This window comes from Hordeum vulgare, chromosome 5H (genome assembly GCF_904849725.1).
Source record: "Hordeum vulgare subsp. vulgare chromosome 5H, MorexV3_pseudomolecules_assembly, whole genome shotgun sequence".
Lineage (NCBI taxonomy): Eukaryota > Viridiplantae > Streptophyta > Magnoliopsida > Poales > Poaceae > Hordeum > Hordeum vulgare.
The window spans coordinates 80,104,292-80,128,243 of NC_058522.1; the positions used below are offsets into that span (position 1 = coordinate 80,104,292).

A 23,952-nucleotide genomic window follows, 5' to 3' on the forward strand; every position below is an offset into this window, starting at 1 on the left:
CCCACTGGAGTTGGTTGAAGTCACTCTTAGGATGGGTTCCCCAGATTCGATCAGTCGGACCGTGGGAGAGCCGTCAACCACACTTCAGCCTCAGTTTGGGGTAGAGCCGACGGTTTTGTCAATGAGATTCTGTAACAACTTTTTTGGTGTCGATGTGAGGGGATTTTCGTCCAAAAGGACTACATGTCCAACGTAATTATCAAAATAAACATCTTGAAATGACATTGTCAAAAAAGATCACCCAGCCATGACGGCATGCGTGCCAGCTGACGTGTGGCACCTGTGCCAGCCGCCACGATACCAGACGGCGGCCTGCGTATAACAGGTATCCAGCGCCCGCAACGAAAGGTGCACCGCGGGTGGGCCCTGCAGCCTCACGGCATGGCAGTAGGATGGCAGCTCGTGTTGGGGGACGTAGTAATAATTCAAAATTTTCCTACATCGCCAAGATCAAACTAGGAGAAACCAGCAACGAGAGAGGGAGAACATCTTCATACTGTTGAAGATCGCTAAGCGGAAGCGTTACTATGAATGCGATCGATGGAGTCGTACTCGCGGCGATCCGATCCAAGCTCCGAACGAACGGTGCCTCCGCATTCAACACACCTATAGCCCGAGGACATCTCCTCCTTCTTTATCCATCGAGGGTGAATGAGAACTTGAGGGAGAGCTCCGGCAGCACGATGGCATGGTGGTGATGGAGCTTGTGGTTCTCTGGCAAGGCTTCGCCAAGCGTCGCGGTGGAGGAGAGGTGGAGAGGTAGAGCTGCGCCAAGGGATGATCTTCAAGGTGTGTGCAGACCTCCCAAAACTCCCACTATTTATAGGAGGGAGGGAGAGGGGGCTGGCCACCCTAGGGAAACCCTAGGAGGGGCGGCGCCGATCAAGGAGGGGGCGGCGCCCTGGGATGGCTTGCCTCCCAAGTCGGAGGGAGACAGCCCCACGCTCTAGGGTTTTGCCCTAGGCACCTCGGGCCTTCCTTTGTTAGATCGCACCAGCCCATCAAAGGCTGGTTCCCTTCCACTTTCGTCCCATGCAGCCCTCTGGAACAGGTGGACCCTCCCGGTGGACCCCCGATACCCTTTCGGTGGTCCTGGTACAATACTGATAAACCCCGAAACTTTTTCGGTGACCGAAACTGGACTTCCATATCAAAATCTTTACCTCCTGACCATTCCAGAACTCCTCGTGACGTCCGGGATCTCTTTCGAGATTCCAAACAACCTTCAGTAACCACATATACAATTCCCATTACAACTCTAGCATCACCGAACCTTAAGTGTGTAGATCCTACGGGTTCGGGAACCATGCAGACATGACCGAGACATCTCTCCGGTCAATAACCAAGAGCGGATCTAGATACCCATGTTGGCTCCCACATGTTCCACGAGGATCTCATCGGATGAACCATGATGTCAAGGATTCACTCAATCCCGTATGCAATTCCCTTTGTGTACTGGTATGATACTTGCCCAAGATTCGATCGTTGGTATCCCTATACCTTGTTTAACCTCATTATCGGCAGGTTTCTTTACTCTTTCCGTAACACATGATCTCATGGCTAACTCCTTAGTCACATTGAGCTCATTATGATGATGTATTACCGAGTGGGCCCAGAGATACCTCTCCGTCACACGGAGTGACAAATCCTAGTCTCGATTCGTACCAACCCAACAGACACTTTCGAAGATACCTGTAGTGCACCTTTATAAGCACACAGTTATGTTGTGACATTTGATACACCCAAAGCATTCCTACAGTATCCAGGAGTTGCACAATCTCATGTGCTAAGGAAATGATACTTGACATTATGAAAGCTCTATCACACGAGTTATACGATCTTGTGCTATGCTTAGGATTGTGTCTTGTCCATCACATCATTCTCCTAATGATGTGATCCTATTATCAATGACATCCAATGTCCATGTCCAGGAAACCATGACAATCTATTAATCAATGAGCTAGCCAACTAGAGGCTCACTAGGGACATGTTTTGGTCTATGTATTCACACATGTATTGTGGTTTTCGGTTAATACAATTATAGCATGAACAATAGACAATTAGCATGAACAAGGAAGTATAATAATAACCATTTTATTATTGCCTCTAGGGCATATTTCCAATAGTCTCCCACTTGCACTAGAGTCAATAATCTAGTTACATTGTGATGAATCGAACACCCAAAGATTTATGGTGCTAATCATGTTTCGCTCGTGGAAGAGGTTTAGTCAACGAAAATGCGACATTCACATCCGTATGTACTTTAAATATATATATATATATATATATATATATATATATATATATCCACCCTGAATGTATCCACGAATGGAGTTGAAGCGGGGCTTGATGTGCTTGGTCTTCTTGTGAAACCTGGGCTCCTTGGCTATGGCAATAGCTCCAGTGTTGTCACAAAAGAGAGTCATAGGGCCTAACGCACTGGGAATTACTCCTAGGTCGGTGATGAACTCCTTCATCCACACTCCTTCATGTGTTGCTTTCGAAGCAGCTATGTACTCCGCTTCACATGTAGATGCCACCACGACGCTTTGCTTGCAACTGCACCAGCTGACTGCCCCATCATTCAAACTATACATGTATCCGGTTTGTGACTTGGAGTCATCCAGATCTGTGTCAAAGCTAGCATCGACGTAACCCTTTACGACGAGCTCTTTGGCACCTCCATAAACGAGAAACATATCTTTAGTCCTTTTCGGGTACTTAAGGATATTCTTGACTGCTATCCAGTGATCCACTCCGGGATCACTTTGGTACCTCCCTATCAAACTTATGGCAAGGTTCACAGCATGGCATACATAATAGAGCCTATGGCTGAAGCATAGAGGACGGTACTCATATGTTTTCTATCTTCTGTCGTCGTCGGGTATTGTGTTGTTCTCAATCTCACACCTCACAATACAGGCAAGAACCCCTTCTTGGACTTGTCCATATTGAACTTCTTCAATATCTTGTCAAGGTATGTGCTTTGTGAAAGACCAATGAGGAGTCTCAATCTATCTCTATAGATCTTGATGCCTAATATGTAAGCAGCTTCTCCAAGGTCCTACATTGAAAAACACTTATTCAAATAGGCCTTTATGCTTTCCATAAGTTCTATATCATTTCCCATCAACAATATGTCATTCACATATAATATGAGAAATGCTACAGAGCTCCCACTCACTTTCTTGTAAATACAGGCTTCTCCATAAGTTTGTACAAAACCAAACGCTTTGATCACCTCATCAAAGCGAATGTTCCAACTCTGAGATGCATGCACCGGCCCATAGATGGAGCACTGGAGATTGCATACCTTGTCAGCAGTTTTAGGATCGACAAAACCTTTCGACTGTATCATATATAATTCTTCCTTAAGAAAGTCGTTAAGGAATGTTGTTTTGACGTCCATTTGCCAGATCTCATAATCAAAAAATTCGGAAACTACTAACATGGTTCGGACGGGCTTTAGCATTGCTACGGGTGAGAAAGTCTCATCGTAGTCAACTCCTTGAACTTGTCGATGACCCTTAGCGACAAGTCGAGCCTGATAGATGGTCACATTACCATCCGCGTCAGTCTTCTTCTTAAAGATCCATTTGTTTTCTATGGCTCGCCGACCATCGGGCAAGTCCACCAAAGTCCATACTTTGTTCTCATACATGGATCCTATCTCGGATTTCATCGCTTCCAGCCATTTGTTGGAATCTAGGACCGCCATCGCTTCTTCATAGTTCGAAGGTTCACTGTTGTCTAACAACATGATTTCTAGGACAGGGTTGCCATACCACTCTGGTGCGGAATGTGTCCTCATGGACCTAAGGAGTTCAGTAGTAACTTGATCTGAAGTTTCATGATCATCATCATTAACTTCCTCTCTAGACGGTGCACACACCCCAGAAACATTTTCCTGTGTTGTGCTACTCTCCGGTTCGAGAGGGGGTACAAATACCTCATCAAGTTCTACTTTCCTCCCACTCACTTCTTTCGAGAGACACTCTTTCATTAGAAAGGATCCATTCTTGGCAACAAAGATCTTGCCTTCGGATCTGAGATAGAAGGTATACCCAATAGTTTCCTTAGGGTATCCTATAAAGACGCACTTTTCCGATTTGGGTTCGAGCTTTTCAGGTTGAAGTTTCTTGATATAAGCATCGAATCCCCAAACTTTCAGAAACGACAGCTTATGTTTCTTCCCAAACCATAATTCATACGGTGTCGTCTCAATGGAATTAGATGGTTCCCTATTTAAAGTGAATGCGGCAGTCTCCAATGCATATCCCCAAAATGATAGCGGTAGATCAGTAAGGGACATCATAGATCGCACCATATCCAATAGAGTGCGATTACAACGTTTAGACACACTGTTACACTGAGGTGTGCTAGGCGGCATGAGTTGTGAAACAATTCCACATTTCCTTAAGTGTGTGCCAAACTCGTGACTCAAATATTCTCCTCCATGATCAGATCGAAAGAACTTTATTTTCTTGTCATGTTGATTCTCTACCTCACTCTGAAATTCCTTGACCCTTTCAAAGGTCTCAGCCTTGTGATTCATTAAGTAGACATACCCATATCTGCTTAAGTCATCAGTGAGGGTGAGAACATAATGATAGCCATCGCGAGCCTCAACGCTCATTGGACCGCACATCGGTATGCATTATTTCCAACAAGTTGGTTGCTCGCTCCATTGTTCCGGAGAATGGAGTCTTAGTCATCTTGCCCATGAGGCACGGTTCGCATGTGTCAAATGATTCAAAATCAAGAGACTCCAAAAATCCATCTGTATGGAGTTTCTTCATGCGTTTGACACTGATATGACCAAGGCGGCAGTGCCACAAGTATGTGGGACTATCAACCTTACATCTTTTGGTACTCACACTATGAATATGTATAACATCATGTTCGAGATTCATTAAGAATAAACCATTGACCAGCGGGGCATGACCATAAAACATATCTCTCATATAAATGGAACAACCATTATTCTCAGATTTAAATGAGTAGCCATCTCACATTAAACAAGATCCCGATACAATGTTCATGCTCAAATATGGTACTAAATAACAATTATTAAGGTTTAAAACTAATCCCGAAGGTAGATGTAGAGGCAGTGTGCCGACGGTGATCACATCGACCTTGGAACCATTCCCGACGCGCATCGTCACCTCGTCCTTTGCGAGCCTCTGCTTATTATGCAGCTCCTGTTTTGAGTTACAAATATGAGCAACTGCACCAGTATCAAATACACAGGAGCTACTACGAGTGTTGGTAAGGTACACATCAATAACATGTATATCATATATACCTTTGACATTACCGGCCTTCTTATCCGCTAGGTACTTGGGGCAGTTCTGCTTCCAGTGATCGTTTCCCTTGCAATAATAGCACTCAGTCTCAGGCTTGGATCCATTCTTGGACTTCTTCCCGGCAACTAGTTTACCGGGCGCGGCAACTGCTTTGTCGTCCTTCTTGAAGTTCTTCTTACCCTTGAGTTTCTTGAAACTAGTGGTCTTATTCACCATCAACACTTGATGTTCCTTCTTGATTGCCACCTCCGCTGATTTCAGCATTGAATACAACTTGGGAATGGTCTTCTCCATCCCTTGCACATTGTAGTTCATCAGAAAGCTCTTGTAGCTAGGTGGAAGCGACTGGAGGATCCTGTCAATAACCTAGTCGTCCGGAAGGTTAACTCCCAGCTGAGACAAGTGGTTGTGCAACCCAGACATTCTGAGTATGTGTTCGTTGACAGAACCATTTTCCTCCATCTTATAACTGAAGAACTTGTCGGAGACTTCATATCTCTCGGTCCGGGCATGATCTTGGAAAACCAGTTTCAACTCTTGGAACATCTCATATGCTCCATGTTGCTCAAAATGCTTTTGGAGCCCCGGTTCTAAACTGTAAAGCATGCCGCACTGAACTAGGGACTAATCATCACTACGCAACTGTCATGCGTTCATAACGTCTTGAGTCGCTGGGAAAATGGGTGCGTCACCTAGCGGTGCATTAAGGACATACATTTTCTTCGAAGCTATGAGGATGAGCCTCATGTTACGGACCCAGTCCGCATAGTTGCTTCCATCGTCTTTCAGTTTGGTTTTCTCTAGTAACACGTTGAAGTTCAGTGGGACATGTGCGTGGGGCATTGGATCTACAATAGATTGTAAAGACAATTTTAGACTAAGTTCATGATAATTAAGTTCATATAATCAAATAATTTAATGAACTCCCACCCATATAGACATCCCTCTAGTCATATAAATGATACATGATCCGTATCGACTAGGCCGTGTCCGATCATCGCGTGAGACGGACTAGTCATCAATGGTGAACATCTCCATGTTGACTGTATCTCCATACGACTCATGTTCGACCTTTCGTATCTCGTGTTCCGAGGCCATGTATGTACATGCTAGGCTCGTCAAGTCAACCTAAGTGTTTTGCGTGTGTAAATCTGGGTTACACCCGTTGTATGCAAACATTAGTATCTATCACACCCGATCATCACGTGGTGCTTCGGAACAACGATCCTTCGCAATGGTGCACACTTAGGGGGAACACATTTCTTGGAATTTAAGTGAGGGGTCATCTTATTTACTACCGTCGTTCTAAGAAAATAACATATTGAAACATGATAAACGTCACATGCAAATCATATAGTGACATGATATGGCCAATATCATATTGCGCCTTTCAGCTCCATCTTCGGGCGCGGCATGATCATCATTGTCACCGGCATGACACCATGATCTCCATCATTGTGTCTTCACGAAGTCGTCTCGCCAACTATTACTTCTACTACTATGGCTAACAGTTAGCAATAAAGTAAAGTAATCACATGGCGTTGCATCTCATACAATAATTAAGACAACTCCTATGGCTCCAGCCGGTTGTCATACTCATCGACATGGAAGTCGTGAATCCTATTACAAGAACATGATCAATCTCATACATCACATATATATCATCACATCCTTTTGGCCATATCGCATCACATAGCATACCCTGCAAAAACAAGTTAGACGTCCTCTAATTGTTGTTGCAAGTTTTACGTGGCTGCTATAGGTTTCTCGCAAGAACGTTTCTTACCTAGGTCACAGCCACAACGGTGATATGCCAATTGCTATTTACCCTTCATAAGGACCCTCTTCATCGAATCCGATCCGACTAAAGTGGGAGAGACACACACCCGCTAGCCACATTATGCAACAAGTGCATGTCGGGCGGTGGAACTAGTCTCACGTAAGAGTACGTGTAAAGTCGGTCCTGGCGCTTCATCCCACAATGCTGTCGAATCAAGATAAGACTAGTAACGGTAAGCAAATTGAACAAATCATGGCCCACAACTACTTGTGTTCTACTCGTGCATAGAATCTACGCATAAACCTAGCTCTGATACCACTTCTGGGGAACGTAGTAATAATTCAAAATTTCCTACGTCACCAGGATCAAACTAGGAGAAACCAGCAACGAGAGAGGGAGAGCGTCTTCATACCGTTGAAGATCTCTAAGTGGAACGAACGGTGCCTCCGCGTTCAACACACCTACAGCCCGGGAACGTCTCCTCCTTCTTGATCCAGCAAGGGTGAAGGAGAAGTTGAGGGAGAGCTCTGGCATCACGACTGCGTGGTGGTGATGGAGCTTGTGGTTCTCCGGCAGGGTTTCGCCAAGCGCCGCGGAGGAGGAGAGGTAGGGCTCCGCCAAGGGGTGATGTTCAAGGTGTGTACAGCCCTCCCAAAAGCCCCACTATTTATAAGATGGAGGGAGAGGGAGCCGGCCACCCTAGGGAAACCCTAGGAGGGGCGGCATCGACCAAGGAGGAGGGGGCGGGGGCGCCCTAGGGGTGGCTTGCCTCCCAAGTCGGAGGGAGGCAGCCCATGCCCTAGGGTTTTGCCCTAGGCACCTCGGGCCTTCCTATGTTGGCTTGCACGAGCCCACCAGGGGCTGGTTCTCTTCCACTTTTGGCCCATGCAGCCCTCCGAAACAGGTGGACCCTCCCGGTGGACTCCCGATATCCTTTTGGTGGTCCCGGTACAATACCGATAAACCCCGAAACTTTTCCGGCAACCAAACTGGACTTCCCATATATAAATCTTTACCTCCGGACAATTCCGGAACTCCTCGTGATGTCCGGGATCTCATCCAGGACTCCTAAAAACCTTCGGTAACCACATATACAATTCCCATTACAACTCTAGCGTCACCGAACCTTAAGTGTGTAGACCCTAAACGTTCGGGAACCATGCAGACATCACCGAGACATCTCTCCGGTCAATAACCAACAGCGGGATCTGGATACCCATGTTGGCTCCCACATGTTCCACGATGATCTCATCGGATGAACCACGATGTCAAGGATTCACTCAATCCCGTATGCAATTCCCTTTGTCTACCAGTATGATACTTGCCCGAGATTCGACCGTTGGTATCCATATACCTTGTTCAGTCTCGCTACCGGTAAGTCTCTTTACTCGTTCCGTAACACATGATCATGTGGCTAACTCCTTAGCCACACTGAGCTCATTATGATGATGTATTATCGAGTGGGCCCAGATATACCTCTTCGTCACACGGAATGACAAATCCCAGTCTCGATTCGTACCAACCCAACATACACTTTCGGAGATACCTGTAGTGCACCTATAATCACCCAGTTACGTTGTGACGTTTGATACACCCAAAGCATTCCTACGGTATCCGGAAGTTGCACAAGCTCATGACCTAAGGAAATGATACTTGACATCATGAAAGTTCTAGCAGACGAACTATACGATCTTGTGATATGCTTAGGATTGGGTCTTGTCCATCACATCATTCTCCTAATGATGTGATCCCATTATCAATGACATCCAATGTCCATGGTCAGGAAACCATGACCATCTATTGATCAACGAGCTAGCCAACTAGAGGCTCACTAGGGACATGTTGTGGTCTATGTATTCGCACATGTATTATGGATTCCGATTAATAGAATTATAGCATGAACAATAGACAATTATCATGAACAGGAAAATACAATAATAATCATTTTATTATTGCCTCTAGGGCATATTTCCAACAGCTCGCACACCTAGCCTCCTCTCGCGGCCATGTGTTAGAGCATATTTCTCTATGTGTGGTTTTGGTAATTGATGACAATTCCTATGGACTAATGGTTGCCTTAAGTTATATTTATAGGATTTGCCCATAGACACTTCTTGAAGTCCATATGTTGGGTTCAAGGAGTTTATATGATAACCAAGATGGTTTCAAGGTATTATCCAAAGAATGGTCATAGAGACACAAGGTTGATCAAGATCGTCAGACAAAGAGTAAATCAAGATGATCAACACACAAAGCGTACAAGATGTACCGAGAGGGATCAAGTGATCCCATGGTATGGTAAGCATTGTCCATTACGTGTTTTGTGTACTAACCCATGGTCTTCGTGAGAGTTCTATGTGGGGGTTAGGTGTGTTTCCATGGGCTTGCATCAAAAGGAAGATCTCATACAACCCATGAAGGATGACGTCAAGTGGTGATCGTCATCAAGATTGCGGTGTGCAAGTTCAAGTGGATCAACACGAATATATCATGCTTGAAGCTTGCCATCCATTGTGGTGGCAATGGAGTTGTGAAGATATGCTAAAGAGTGGCTCACCCATAGTGAGTATGGGGGAGCAATAAACTAGTCTTCATCAAGTCAACGCAATCAAGAAAGGTGGTCCATCTTAAGGAAGCCGAGATCATCATCATCTAGCTCAAGAGGACGAGGTGCAAGGTATAGGTTTGCCCTTGATAGGTTTTCTGTTTTAGGATAGATTGTTGTACTGTCAAGGGGGGCTCTCAAGTGAGTAGCTTGATCATATCGTTCGTTGTGAGCTCAAACCATTTGCATCCTTGCATCATACTTCTTGGTTCTTGTTTGGTGTTTCTATTTGTGATTTTTAGATCTTATGGTCATATTCATTACAAGCTCGAGTTCATAGAAAACAGAGTCAATATGCATCTTCTATGATGTTTTCGATGTTGGGTGTTTTTACCGGTCTTATTCGAAGAAGGGTTCTCACCATTTTCTTATGGGCCTTTTCTCACTTTCTTCTTATTGATATTTCTATCAATATTGTGTTAGCCCATGTCGTTAGCTTTCCAACAAACCTGGTTTCGTTGAAATCGGAGTCCGTATGCGAAAGTTAGAGCAGATTCAGTATCCAGCGGTAGTACCGCTCCTGTAGTGGTAGTACCACCCCCGGAGTGGTAGTAATTTTTCACTACCTCTCCCTAGCGGTAGTACCGCCCCGGGTGGGCGGTAGTACCGCTTCGGAACGGTAGTACCTCTATCTGAGCGGTTGTTCTTCGTCAGACTTTTTGCGAAGACTTTCTCTAGAGGTAGTACCGCCAGGGGCTAGCGGTAGTACCGCCAGGGCTAGCGGTAGTACCACTGTACTCGGGTTGTAAGTGGGGGTAACGATCTGATTTCTTCCGCCACTATATAAAGGGGGTCTTCTTCCCCCTTGGACAAACTAATCCGTTGAGCTCATGTTCTACCCCCATTGTTGACCTTCTTAGAGCTTCCTTACTCTCAATCCCTCCAATGATTCTTGCTTATTCTTGAGTGAAAAGAGAGAGGAGATCTAGATCCACATCTCCACCAATCACTTTCTCCTCTATGTGAGGGGAACCCCTTGGATCTAGATCTTGAAGTTCTTTGTGAGCTCCTTGTTCTTCCTCTTATATTTCTCCATAGCTTTTGTTGTTGTGGAGGGATTTGAGTGTGAGGGACTTGTCCACTTCGTGTGTTCTTACCATTGCATTAGTTGCATCGGTTTGAGTTCTCCACGGTGATATGTGGAAGTGAAGTTTGAGAAGCTTATTACCTTTGGTACTTAGTTCCCTAGATATTGTTCTTTGTGGATGCTTTGGCGTCCTAGAAGCTTGGTGGTGTCTCGGAGCTCAATCATTGTGGTGTAAAGCTCCGGGCAAGCATCGGGCTCTCCAATTAGGTTGTGGAGATTGCCCCGAGCAATTTGTACGGGTACCGGTGACCGCCCCCAAGGTTTGCCATTTGTACGGGTTCAGTGACCACCCTCAAGGGTCCCTTAGTGGAATCACGAAATCTTGCATTGTGCGAGGGTGTGAGGAGATTACGGTGGCCTTAGTGGCATCTTGGGGAGCATTGTGCCTCCACACCGCTCCAACGGAGATTAGCATCCACAAGGGTGTGAACTTCGGGATATATCATCGTCTCCGAGTGCCTCGGTTATCTCTTACTCGAACCCTTTACTTATGCACTTTACTTTGTGATAGCCATATTGTTTCGTGTCATATATCTTGCTATCACTTAGTTGTTTATATTGCTTAGCATAAGTTGTTGGTGCACATAGTTGAGCCTAGTTGTTTTAGGTTTTGTGCTTGACAAATTAAACGTTAGTTTTATTCTGCATTTGTTCAAGCCTAAACCGTAATTATTTTAAAGCGCCTATTCACCCCCCCCTCTAGGCGACATCCACGTCCTTTCAATTGGTATCAGAGCTAGGTCTCTCTTTATTAGGTTTAACCACCTAGAGAGTAAGGATGTCGACTAGGGGTTTAGGATTCTCTGACACTCTTAGTTTTGATGGCACAAATTTTGATGTTTGGGTAATTCTCATGCTTAATCACTTTTGGGTCTTGGACCCAAATTTAGAGCGAATTGTAGATATGGGTTTTTCTCCTCCAAAGGATTCTCAAAATATATCTTTAGAGGATGAGAAAAACTCTTATCTTGATGCTCAAGCTTCTAATGTGCTTATTGATGCTTTGAGCAATGTAGTTATATTTCAACTCATGCCATTCCGGGATGCTCATGAGTTGTGGACAAAGCTTCAAGATAAATATGGTACTTCCAAGATTTGTGGGAATGATTGTTCTCCCTCCACCTCCGGTCGTGTGCTCTTATCAACTTCATCTACTTCACCTACATGTGGATTGCCACAAGGTAATGATATGGTGAGTAGTGGTGATCATTGCAATGATGATAGTGGATTTATTGTTGATGATCCTTCTTCACTGTATTATTGCAATGGTTCATCTTTGGGCATTAACACTTTGAGCACTCTAAATTTTTTACATGCTTGTGTTGATAGTCCTTGCATATCATGTAAAAACTGCTTGACTAAATCTCATGATGATATGATTCCTATATCTTGTTGCCATGATAAAAATGTATATATTTCCTCGTGTTGTTGTGCTAACAATGTAGAGGAAATTCATCACTCTGTGGAACAAGATGTGGCCTTGAATGATGCTTCAAGGGATCCTACATCATCATCTATTGTTACTTTTGCCTTATAGCTTAGGCTTCAAAGGTATCTCCTACTTTGAATCCCAATGTATCTCATGATGATGATGTTGATGATAATGAGGGTGAGAATAATGATGAAGAGATTGATATTATTGCATCCTTAAAAATTAAGGGTGAAATGATTTTTAAATATCTTTATAAGAATAAACTTGCTTGTTACAACTTCTTGGAAATCATGTCTATTGCCACTGAGGGCAAGAAATACATTGAGTAGTTGGAAGCTCATCTCGAGGAGCATGAGGCCACCATTGAGACAATGGAAGGTCATGAGCGTGATTACGCTAACGAGATCGCGGAGCTATCTCAAGGTCTTGAAAATGAACAAACCACCAAGGAATCTCTTGACGAAACCTTTGCTATAGAATTATCTAGATTAAAGGAATCCCATGATAGAGCTCTCGAGGTGGCTATTGATTTTAGAACTAAAAACGATAAGCTTGAAGTTGCACATGCTAAACTTGTTGAGGACTATGAGGACCTCGAAAATGGCTCAATGGCTATTAAGAGTTCACTCATCGAACTCACCAAGTCTCATGCTCAACTTGAAGCTTCATATGCTAAAGAGCTTGCCAAGTTACCTTCTCCTCTTATTGTTAATAATGATGCTTGTGCTACTAACTCTACTTCTTGCGAAGCATCCATTTTAAAGGAGAATGTTGAGCTAAGGGCTCAACTTGAGTTTTTATCTAGCAATTATGGGAAATTGGAAGAAAGTCATGTAATGCTCACAAGCTCTCATGATGATCTTCTAGTATCCCATAATGTGCTAAAATTAGCTCATGAGGCTATTACTACCAAGGTAACATTGAGGGAGCCTCATGTGGACACTAGCACTACTTCTAGTCAAAATGTTATATTGCCATGTGCTAGTCCTCGTAATTCATCTACTCATAATGTTGCTACATCTTATGATGAATTACTTTCCATGCCTTGTTACTCTAACAATGAAGCTTATACTTCCTCTAGTACTTGTGTTGATACTAACCATGTAGAGGAAATCAAAGAGCTCAAGGCCCAAGTCACTTCCTTGAAGAAAGACTTGGAAAAGAGTCATGAAGGAATGTCCACACTCAACAATGTCTTGTGTGGGCAAAAATCCCCAAATAACAAAGATGGACTTGGATTCAACTCCAACAAGAAGAATAAGTCCAAAAGCTTCAAGAAGAAGGGCCAAGAACAAGTCAAGAATTCGGCCAAGATTATTTGCTTCAAGTGCAAAATTGAAGGGCGCCATGTTAGATCTTTCCCACTAAAGAAGAAGCCCCAAAGTCACAAGAAACAAGGGAAGCGGCCACAAGATGAATCACATACTCACCTACAAGTTGAAGAAAGGGCCCTTCCCAAGAAGACCCAAGCCAACACTCCTCATGTTGAGAAATCAATAGGGAAGAAATTAAAGGGTAGATGTTGCTACTTATGTCGTGAGCAGGGTCACTTTGCTTCTTCTTGCACGAGAGGTAATTTATCCAACTCAATCATTATTGATGATATCTATTCTCTTGGCAAGGATAACATTGTCAATGTGTTTGCCAAGTTTGTTGGTACTCAAAGTGGTGTCAAGAAAAGTACCATTTGGGTTGCCAAGCCTATTGTGACTAACCTCTTAGGACCCAACGTGGTTGGGGACCAACAATCTCAAACTTGATCAATAGGTGAATGTGGAGGACATTCGAGACTTGGATACATAATGAAGAATTAAGGGGTCTTCATCATTCATATTATCTCAAGCCAAGTCATTTGGATTATCAAGTTTCTATCTCATATCCAATGTGCTTCCTTACGGTAACTTGTAGTTAAATTGTTTATATTGTTAGTTACTTCCCCTTTGCATGTTGTGGTTTTGTACCTTGCATGTGTTTGTATATGTTGTGCTTCCAACTTGCTTATCTTGAGTAATCTAGTATGTGTATGTTGGTTTGCATACTATGTACATGTGAGTCTTGTTTTGAGCCTTTTTGCATCTTGTTTGTATCTTTGTTGGCTCTTGTGAGAGATTAATGGATTATCCCATTATGGGGGAGTGATGTGCTTTGCACACCTCACAATCCTATAAATGTGTATACATGGGGAATACCACTTACTATTGATATTTCAAGATTATCCACTTTCTATGTGGTATGTCTTACTCATGAGGAATTCAAATTCTATATGGTCCGTTTACTATCTCTTGTTTGATTTAATTTTCTACTTGTTAATATTATTGGGTTATCACATTATGGGGGAGTAATGTGCTATGTGCATATTACAAGCCTAGAAAATGTGTACATTTGAGGTATTGCCACTTAGTGTTGATATTGTAACTTATCTTGTTCCTAGGTGGCATGTTAGCTCTACAAGTGTCATTTGCTTGCATTTTAGGGGTACAGATGATGTTGGATATATTTGCGATCTACCAATGAGTATTATTTCCAAAATACTTCTTGTCCTTGACAATTGGTATTCCCATCATGTGGTAGAAATTGCTAATCATCTTTACATTGGATTTTGTGTTTCGTTTGTCTTCCTTGCCTCTTGTGGATCTATTTTAACATTTCTAGTGTTTTTATAGATATAGAGAAAGTGATGATCCCATCTTGTGCATTTTGTATTGAAATGCAAATTCCATATAGTGCACATCCCTTGGGGGAGCTATCCTATTTTCTTTAGAACACTCTCTTTATTTGCACATCATAAAATCTTCTGATCCCCATCAGGTGTGGGTTGATGGGAGGCAAGTCTTGCTCTTTTTGATGCTTTGTGCCATCATGAAAATTTATCAAGGGTTTGGTCTGTTGGAACCTAGCTCTCTTTTGGAAACTAGATACCTCGTGTTTGTTTTCCTTCAATTGGTATCTTGTTTCGTTTTATTTGGCATGTGTCAATGGATATCTCACTCCTTGAGGTATCTTTTAATTGATATCCTTCAAGTAATAGTTTTTCGTTTGGTATCTTATTATCACTTGATACCTTGTCTTTTGGTGTATTATCAACTTTGTGTTGAGTTGATTCTTGAAAGCCTTGAGCATGCATATTTACTATATATAGCTTCTTTTGCTTGCTTTCTTTCTTTGACCCAATATGTAGGGTAAACTCCACCTTGTCATAAATTGGCTAAAGTGTGCATGAAATTTAAATTCATATCTATGTGCACATATGTATGTGAAGTTTGTCCTATGTATTGTTGGTTTTCTAACTCTTTGGTCCCAATGAGCTTGGGCACCATTTTTTTTGTTTTGTTGTTCCAGGAACAATTGGAGATGCGTTGGATGCTCGGCTCACCTATAAGGAAGGTGTTGAGACCATGTGTTTATTGGAGCCAAGTTAGGATGATCAACGAACAACTATCTACTACATCAATTCAATGTTGTCTCGGTAACAAGTATCTACTTCATGCATTCATTTCTTGCAAAGGCCCATACCTGTCTTTTCTTTTCAGGTTGCATCATGGCATGAATCTCTTGATTCATTCTTGTAGTACTTGTTTCCTTTCTCAAAGCATCCGAACGATGATGTCTTATTGCTAGTTGGGATGTCTTTGATGTTCGTATGTTGGAAGTTCATATTGTACAATAAGAAAATATTAGGCCATGTTCGTATGTCCTTTCTCAAAGCTTCCAAGCAAATATCTTATTGATATATTTATGACTTCCTTTTTAATAGCTTGTTTGTTCCTTCTTGTAACCATTTCGTGTGTACATCCTTGTTTGTGGATATATATCATCATGATTGTCTTCTACTTAGAATCTTTTACACATGAGAGAAGTTACATCTCTAATTGATATCCTCTTTTCTTTCACGTCCACCATTGCATTTCCTTTTTCAATTTTGGTGGCTTCGTGAAAGGATTTGCCTTGAGTGCGTATCTTATTTTCCTACATCTTGATGCACTCTTGGGCCGTGAAGATTATTTTTTGCGCATGCTTGTCTTGATGAGGGTTTTGCCATTTCGATTGGTATCCCTCCTCTTGACAAGGTTCTTATTTCCTATCTTCACCATGGGTTGTGGCAAGCCTTGGTTCTTATTTTCTTTATTAGTAAGCTTGTGAACCCATTTTCTAGTATGTGTGTGTGGGAATGATATGTCTTGCACTTTGTTTCTCATTTCATCAAGACTATGTTGATGAGTAATGCTCATCCTTATCTTAGTCTTCTCAAGTGCTTTGCCATGACTCACACGCATTATTTTGGTTGAGCCTATTCTTAAGTTTCTTCTTTTACATGTTGCTCAACCATTTGTTTTGTGCAAGTTATATGCTTATTGTCTCATCTTCTTCTTGCACTCATTGTGTGTTTCGATTAATTTTGGGGGAGCAATGATCCTATTTTGTGCACTTGTATCAAATACAAAAATATCTTATTAGTGCACAAATCATAGGGAGCTTCTCTAGTTTTGATAAAACACTCCATTGCCTTTATCATAATATCTTTTATTCATATGGTTCGAAGGACCATATGATTATTTGTTCCATCTGATATCTTTTGATTGCTTGCCTCTATTTTTGTATGTCCTTGTGGCATAAGATCCTTTTATTTGCAATCTTTGGGTCCTCGATATAGTTCGTTTTCCTCCAACTTCTTATCATTGTATATGTGTATTTATTTGCACTCATTTGTTGAGAAGTACACACTTTTTGGAGGACCACCTACTATATTGGCTTTCTAACTTTTTGTCCATTTTGGCAATTGATGCCAATGGGGGAGAAGTTTAGAGAGTTTAGTTTCCTTATGCTTAGAGGGTTTTGCTTTTATTGCATAAGCATTTACATCTTGTACGCATGCATTATTGATTTGCATGTGTGTGCTTGGTTATGCTTATTTCCTTATATAAACTCTCTTTAAGTGGTTGTCATCAATTACCAAAATGGGGGAGATTGTTAGAGCATATTTCTCCATACGTGGTTTTGGTAATTGATGACAATTCCTATGGACTAATGGTTGCCTTAAGTTATATTTATAGGATTTGACCATAGGCACTTCTTGAAATCCATATGTTGGGTTCAAGGAGTTTATATGATGACCAAGGTAGTATTCAAGGTATTATCCAAAGAATGGTCATAGAGACACAAGGTTGATCAAGATCGTCAGACAAAGAGTAAATCAAGACGATCAACATGCAAAGCGTACAAGATGTACCGAGAGGGATCAAGTGATCCCATGGTATGGTAAGCATTGTCCATTACGTGTTTTGTGTACTAACCCATGGTCTTGTGAGAGTTCTATGTGGGGGTTAGGTGTGTTTACATGGGCTTGCGTCAAAAGGAAGATCTCATACAACCCATGAAGGATGACTTCAAGTGGTGATCGTCATCAAGATTGCGGTGTGCAAGTTCAAGTGGATCAGCACGAATATATCATGCTTGAAGCTTGTCGTCCATTGTGGTGGCAATGGAGTTGTGAAGATATGTTGAAGAGTGGCTCACCCATAGTTAGTATGGGGGAGCAATCAACTAGTCATCATTAAGCCAACGCAATCAAGAAAGGTGGTCCATCTTGAGGAAGCCAATATCATCATCATCTAGCTCAAGAGGACGAGGTGCAAGGCATAGGTTTGTCCTTGATAGGTTTTCTGTTTTAGGATAGATTGATGTACTGTCAAGGGGGCTCTCAAGTGAGTATCTTGATCGTATCGTTTGTTGAGAGCTCAAACCATTTTCATCCTTGCATCATACTTCTTGGTTCTTGTTTGTGTTTCTCTTTGTGAGTTTTAGAGCTTATGGTCATCTTCATGACAAGCTCGAGTTCATCAAAACCAGAGTCAATATGCATCTTCTATGATGTTTTCGATGTTGAGTTTTTACCGGTCTTATTCGAAGAAGGGTTCTCACCATTTTCTTATGGGCCTTTTCTCACGTGCTTATTATTGATATTTCTATCAATATTGTGTTATCCCATGTCGTTAGCTTTCCAACAAACTTGGTTTCGTTGAAATCGGAGTCCGTATGCGAAAGTTAGAGCAGATTCAGTATCGAGCGGTAGTACCGCTCCTCGTGCCAGCGGTAGTACCGCCCCCGGAGTTGTAGTACCGGCCCCGGAGCGGTAGTAATTTTTTACTACCTCTCCCTAGCGGTAGTACCGCTCCAGGAGCGGTAGTACCTCTCCGGGTGGGCGGTAGTACCGCTTCGGGGCGGTAGTACCTCTCTCTGAGCGGTTGTTCTTCATCACACTTCTTGCGAAGACTTTCTCTAGAGGTAGTACCGCCAGGGCTAGCGGCAGTACCGCCAGGGGCTAGCGGCAGTACCGCTGTGCTCGGGCTGTAAGTGGGGGTAACGGTCTGATTTCTTCCCCCACTATATAAAGGGGGTCTTTTTCCCCCTTGGACAAACTAATCCGTTGAGCTCATGTTCTACCCCCATTGTTGACCTTCTTAGAGCCTGCTTACTCTCAATCCCTCCAATGACTCTTGCTTGTTCTTGAGTGAAAAGAGAGAGGAGATCTAGATCCACATCTCCACCAATCACTTTCTCCTCTATTGAGGGGAACCCCTTGGATCTAGATCTTGAAGTTCTTTGTGAGCTCCTTGTTCTTCCTCTTATATTTCTCCATAGCTTTTGTTGTTGTGGAGGGATTTGAGTGTGAGGGACTTGTCCAATTTGTGTGTTCTTACCATTGCATTAGTTGCATTGGTTTGAGTTCTCCACGGTGATACGTGGAAGTGAAGTTTGAGAAGCTTATTACCTTTGGTACTTAGTTCCCTAGATATTGTTCTTCGTGGATGCTTTGGCGTCCTAGAAGCTTGGTGGTGTCTCGGAGCTCAATCATTGTTGGAAATATGCCCTAGAGGCAATAATAAAATGGTTATTATCATATTTCCTTGTTCATGATAATCGTCTATTGTTCATGCTATAATTGTATTAACAGGAAACAGTAATACATGTGTGAATAAATAGATCACAATGTGTCCCTAGCAAGCCTCTAGTTGGCTAGCTCGTTCGTCAATAGATGATCATGGTTTCCTGATCATGGGCATTAGATGTCATTGATAACGGGATCACATCATTGGGAGAATGATGTGATGGACAAGACCCAATCCTAAGCATAGCACTGGATCGTATTGTTCGTATGCTAAAGCTTTTCTAATGTCAAGTGTCTTTTCCTTCGACCGTGAGATTGTGTAACTCCCGGATACCGTAGGAGTGCTTTGGGTGTATCAAACGTCACAACGTAACTGGGTGACTATAAAGGTGCACTACGGATATCTCTGAAAGTGTCTGTTGGGTTGGTACGAATCGAGATCGGGATTTGTCACTCCATGTGACGGAGAGGTATCTCTGGGCCCACTCGGTAGAACATCATCATGAGCTCAATGTGACTAAGGAGTTAGTCACACGATGACGTGCTACGGAACGAGTAATGAGACTTACCGGTAACGAGATTGAACAAGGTATAGGTATACCGACGATCGGATCTCGGGCAAGTTCTATACCGACAAACAAAGGGAATTGTATACGGGATTGATTGAATCCTTGACATCGTGGTTCATCCGATGAGATCATCGTGGAGCAACTGGGAGCCACCATGGGTATCTAGACCCCGTTGATGGTTATTTGCCGGAGAGGTGTCTCGTTCATGTCTGCTTGTCTCCCGAACCCGTAGGGTCTACACACTTAAGGTTCGATGACGCTAGGGTTATAGGGAATTGTTATACGAGGTTATAGAAAGTTGTTCGGAGTCCCGGATGAGATCCCAGACGTCACGAGGAGCTCCGGAATGGTCCGGAGGTAAAGATTGATATATAGGACGGATGGTTTCGGACACCGGAAGTGTTTCGGGCATCACCGGTAACGTACCGGGACCACCGGAGGTGACCCCGGGGATCCACTGAAGGGGGGCAATGACCTCGGGAGGCTAGATGGGCCAAGTGGGGAAGGGAACCAGCCCCTAGGTGGGCTGGTGCGCCCCCCACTCAGCCCATGGCGCAGAAAGAGGGGAGAGGGGGGAATCCCTAGCGCAGGTGGTCCTAAGGCCCACCAGAGGGGTGCGCGAGCCCTCCTCCGTGCCCTGGCCGCCGCACCTCCCATCTGGGGGGCTGCTGCACCACCTAGGGTGGGAACCCTAGGGGTGGCACCCCCTCCCCTCCTCCTATATATAGTGGGCACTTTTGGGCTTTTGGACATATACTTTTCCCTCTCCCTCGGCGCAGCCCTGCCCTTCTTTCTCCTCCTCTCTGCCGGTGCTTGGCGAAGCCCTGTCGGGAGACCTCGTCTCTCCATTGACACCACGCCGTCGTGCTGCTGGAGTTCTTCCCCAACCTCTCCCTCCTCCTTGCTGGATCAAGGTGCGAGAGACGTCACCGGGCTGCACGTGTGTTGAACGCGGAGGTGCCGTAGTTCGGCACTAGATCGGAATCACACCGCGATCTGAATCGCCGCGAGTACGACTCCATCAACCGCGCTCTAGTAACGCTTCCGCTTAGCGATCTTCAAAGGTATGAAGATGCACTCACCCCTCTCTCGTTGTTGGTATCTCCATAGGAAGATCTGAATATGTGTAGGAAATTTTTAGAATTTATGCTACGTTACCTAACAATATCACCATCTCCGAGTGCCTCGGTTATCTCTTATCCGAACCCTTTACTTATGCACTTTACTTTGTGATAGCCATATTGTTTCTTGTCATATATCTTGCTATCACTTAGTTGTTTATCTTGCTTAGCATAAGTTGTTGGTTCACATAGTTGAGCCTAGTTGCTTTAGGTTTTGTGCTTGACAAATTAAACGTGAGTTTTATTCCGTATTTGTTCAAGCCTAAACCGTAATTATTTTAAAGCGTCTATTCACCCCCCCCTCTAGGCGACATCCACGTTCTTTCACCATGTGCTTCATGCGGACCCACCCAATGTGGTTGTCATCTTTGTACCAAACACGTCGCTGCCGCCGGAGTTCCGGTTCCACCCGACGAACGAGGAGCTCATCCTGCACTACCTCTGCAACCGTGCCGCAGCCGCACCGTGCCCCGTCCCCATCATCGCTGACCTCGACATCTACAACTTCGACCCATGGGACCTCCCTTGTAAGTTGTTAACCAATCACCTGACCGATCACCGCTGTATGCGGTCTCTGCTCTGCTTGCTCACCATGGTTGGGCTCTGATGATCGATGAAACTGCAGCCCAGGCGGTGTACGGCGACAGCAAGTGGTACTTCTTTAGCCCGCGGGACCGCAAGTACCCTAACCGCATCCGCCCCAACCGCGCCGCCGGCTCCGGCTACTGGAAGTCCACCGGCACCGACAAGCCCATCCACGACGCCGCCACCGGCCAGGCCGTCGGCGTCAAGAAGGCTCTCGTCTTCTACAAGGGCCACCTGCCCAAGGGCACCAAGACGGCATGGATCATGCACGAGTACCGCCTCGCCATCGACCCCCTCGCCGTCGTCGTCAACACCTACAGCCCCATCAAGTTCCGCAACGTATCCATGAGGGTATGTATGTAATGTGGCTTCCATCTCTGTAACAAACAACAACAAAAAATAAGCAAAAGATTATACACACAAAAACTGCATAGCTGATGTAATTTCCATCTCATACAAACTTTGCACGCAGGGAAGAAAAAAGGAGGGAGCAAAAATAATGGATCCTCAGTTTCTGATTGTGATTGATGTTGAGGCTCATGACACATGTTTGTTCCTCCTATGACACATATTGTGGGTAGTGCTTGTGCTTTACATTACCCACCCCTCCACCTGCTGGTTGATGGTTTGGTTGACATGTTGTTTGAAGAGATCTTCAATATGTAACTGACCTAGTTGGGATGTTTACTACTTCCAATAAAAAATGCCCTGGTTTCCACTATGTATTTACTAGTTGTTGTCCTCTCCTCGCAACGTTCCCCCTCGCTTTGGTGATGCGGAGCATATACCACATCAGGCTAGACTCACGACGATGGTTTCCACTATGTATTTCAAGAACATATCCGGCTTGATATCTCTGCAGTTGCTCACCCGCAGTCAAACGGACAGGCCGAGCGGGCGAATCAGGAAGTTTTGCGAGGGATCAAACCTCGGCTCATAATTCCCCTGGAAAGAACTCCAGGATGTTGGGTGGAGGAGTTACCTTCGGTATTATGGAGCATCCGAACCACCCCGAATCGGTCCACGGGGTTCACCCCTTTCTTCTTGGTCTATGGTGCAGAGGCCGTCCTCCCTACTGACATAAGGCATGATTCTCTTAGAGTCGCCGCATATGTGGAGCAAGACAACGAGCTGGCGCGTCAGGAATCTTTGGATGCCTTGGAAGAGGCACGTGACTTAGCAGCGGCTCGTTCGGCGATCTATCAGCAAGATCTGCGGCGTTATCATAGTCGCCGGGTGAAGAGTGGGACCTTCCAGGAAGGCGATTTGGTGCTTCGACTGATACAAGATCGGGCAGGAATGCACAAGCTTTCGCCCCCTTGGGAAGGACCTTTCGTTGTCAGCAAGAACCTCCGCAATGGTTCTTACTACTTGATGGATCTTCGGCCTGATCGACCAACTACGGGGACTGAGTCAACTCGCCCTTGGAATATTGCCCATTTGCGGCCTTATTACACTTGAGTTCTTAAAACTCCATGCTTTGTAAGTTTTTCAGTTTTCATTATGGAATAATATAATATTTCCCTGACTCGGGGGCTTCTTCTTTAAGGAAAAGAGAGAGCAATTTCATGACATCCTGTTGCGACCTTATGAGCCGACAGAACATGCATTAAAGGTGGTTGCACGAGCTTTCTGACTCGCCTCCTCCTGTCGCGACCGTATGAGCCGACGAAACCTGCATTAAGGGTGGGTGCACGAGCTTTCTGACTCACCTCCCCCTGTCGCGACCGTATGAGCCGACAAAACCTCCATTAAGGGTGGGTACACGATCTTTCTGACTCGCCTCCCCCTGTCGCGACCGTATGAGCCGACGAAACCTGCATTAAGGATGGGTGCACGAGCTTTCTGACTCGCCTCCCTGTCACGACCTTATGAGCCTACGAAACCTGCATTGAGGGTGGGTGCACGAGCTTTTTGACTCGCCTCCCCCTGTCGCGACCATATGAGCCGACGAAACCTGCATTGAGGGTGGGTGCACGAGCTTTTTGACTTGCCTCCCCCTGTCGCGACCGTATGAGCCGACGAAACCTGCATTAAGGGTGGGTGCACGAGCTTTTTGACTCGCCTCCCCCTGTCGCGACCGTATGAGCCGACGAAACCTGCATTAAGGGTGGGTGCACGAGCTTTTTGACTCGCCTCCCCCTGTCGCGACCTTATGAGCCGACGAAACCTGCATTAAGGGTGGGTGCGCAAGTTTCCTGACTCGCCCCCTCCTGTCGCGACCATATAAGCCGACAAAATTACTCGTGTTATGATTTGACCTTGGAAATTTTATTTTCACAGATAATGTGCTCAAGGTTTTCATCCTTGGCGGATTTAGCATTCCAGGCGATTCTGATAAGGATTAACGAAATATTTTAAACCGCCTCAAAGGCGGTATAAGGGTTTCTTGCAGACGATGTCATCAAAAGAAAGTACTGACTATTACATGGCTCTTGGGCCAAATTCAAGGAAAATCTATCCCGCTAAGTCCTGGCGTGAGCTCTGACCGGCTTCGATTTGTAAATCGCCCAAGACCCAATTGCATCTGGACAAAGAGGCGAAATCGTCTTCATCGGTCAAGATTGATGCCAGGTCTGTC

The 23,952-nt window shown here is 44.4% G+C and overlaps 1 protein-coding gene across 1 annotated transcript; it reads left to right on the forward strand.

The window, feature by feature from the left end:
- Positions 1-247: 247 nt before the first annotated feature.
- Positions 248-22,095, forward strand: LOC123396353 (NAC domain-containing protein 68-like). Its single transcript, XM_045091306.1, has 3 exons — positions 248-316; positions 21,094-21,313; positions 21,412-22,095. The coding sequence occupies exons 1-3, from the start codon at positions 248-250 to the stop codon at positions 21,732-21,734; spliced, it is 612 nt and encodes a 203-aa protein (XP_044947241.1). The 3' UTR covers positions 21,735-22,095.
- Positions 22,096-23,952: the final 1,857 nt, after the last annotated feature.

Excerpts from the sequence above, each read along its gene's own strand:
- LOC123396353 (XM_045091306.1), top strand. The coding sequence starts at position 248 with ATGACGGCATGCGTGCCAGCTGACGTGTGGCACCTGTGCCAGCCGCCA. Across the intron at positions 317-21,093 it reads GATACCAGACGGCGGCCTGC|GCGACATCCACGTTCTTTCA; the intron begins GTATAACAGGTA and ends CCCCCCCTCTAG. Across the intron at positions 21,314-21,411 it reads CGACCCATGGGACCTCCCTT|CCCAGGCGGTGTACGGCGAC; the intron begins GTAAGTTGTTAA and ends ATGAAACTGCAG.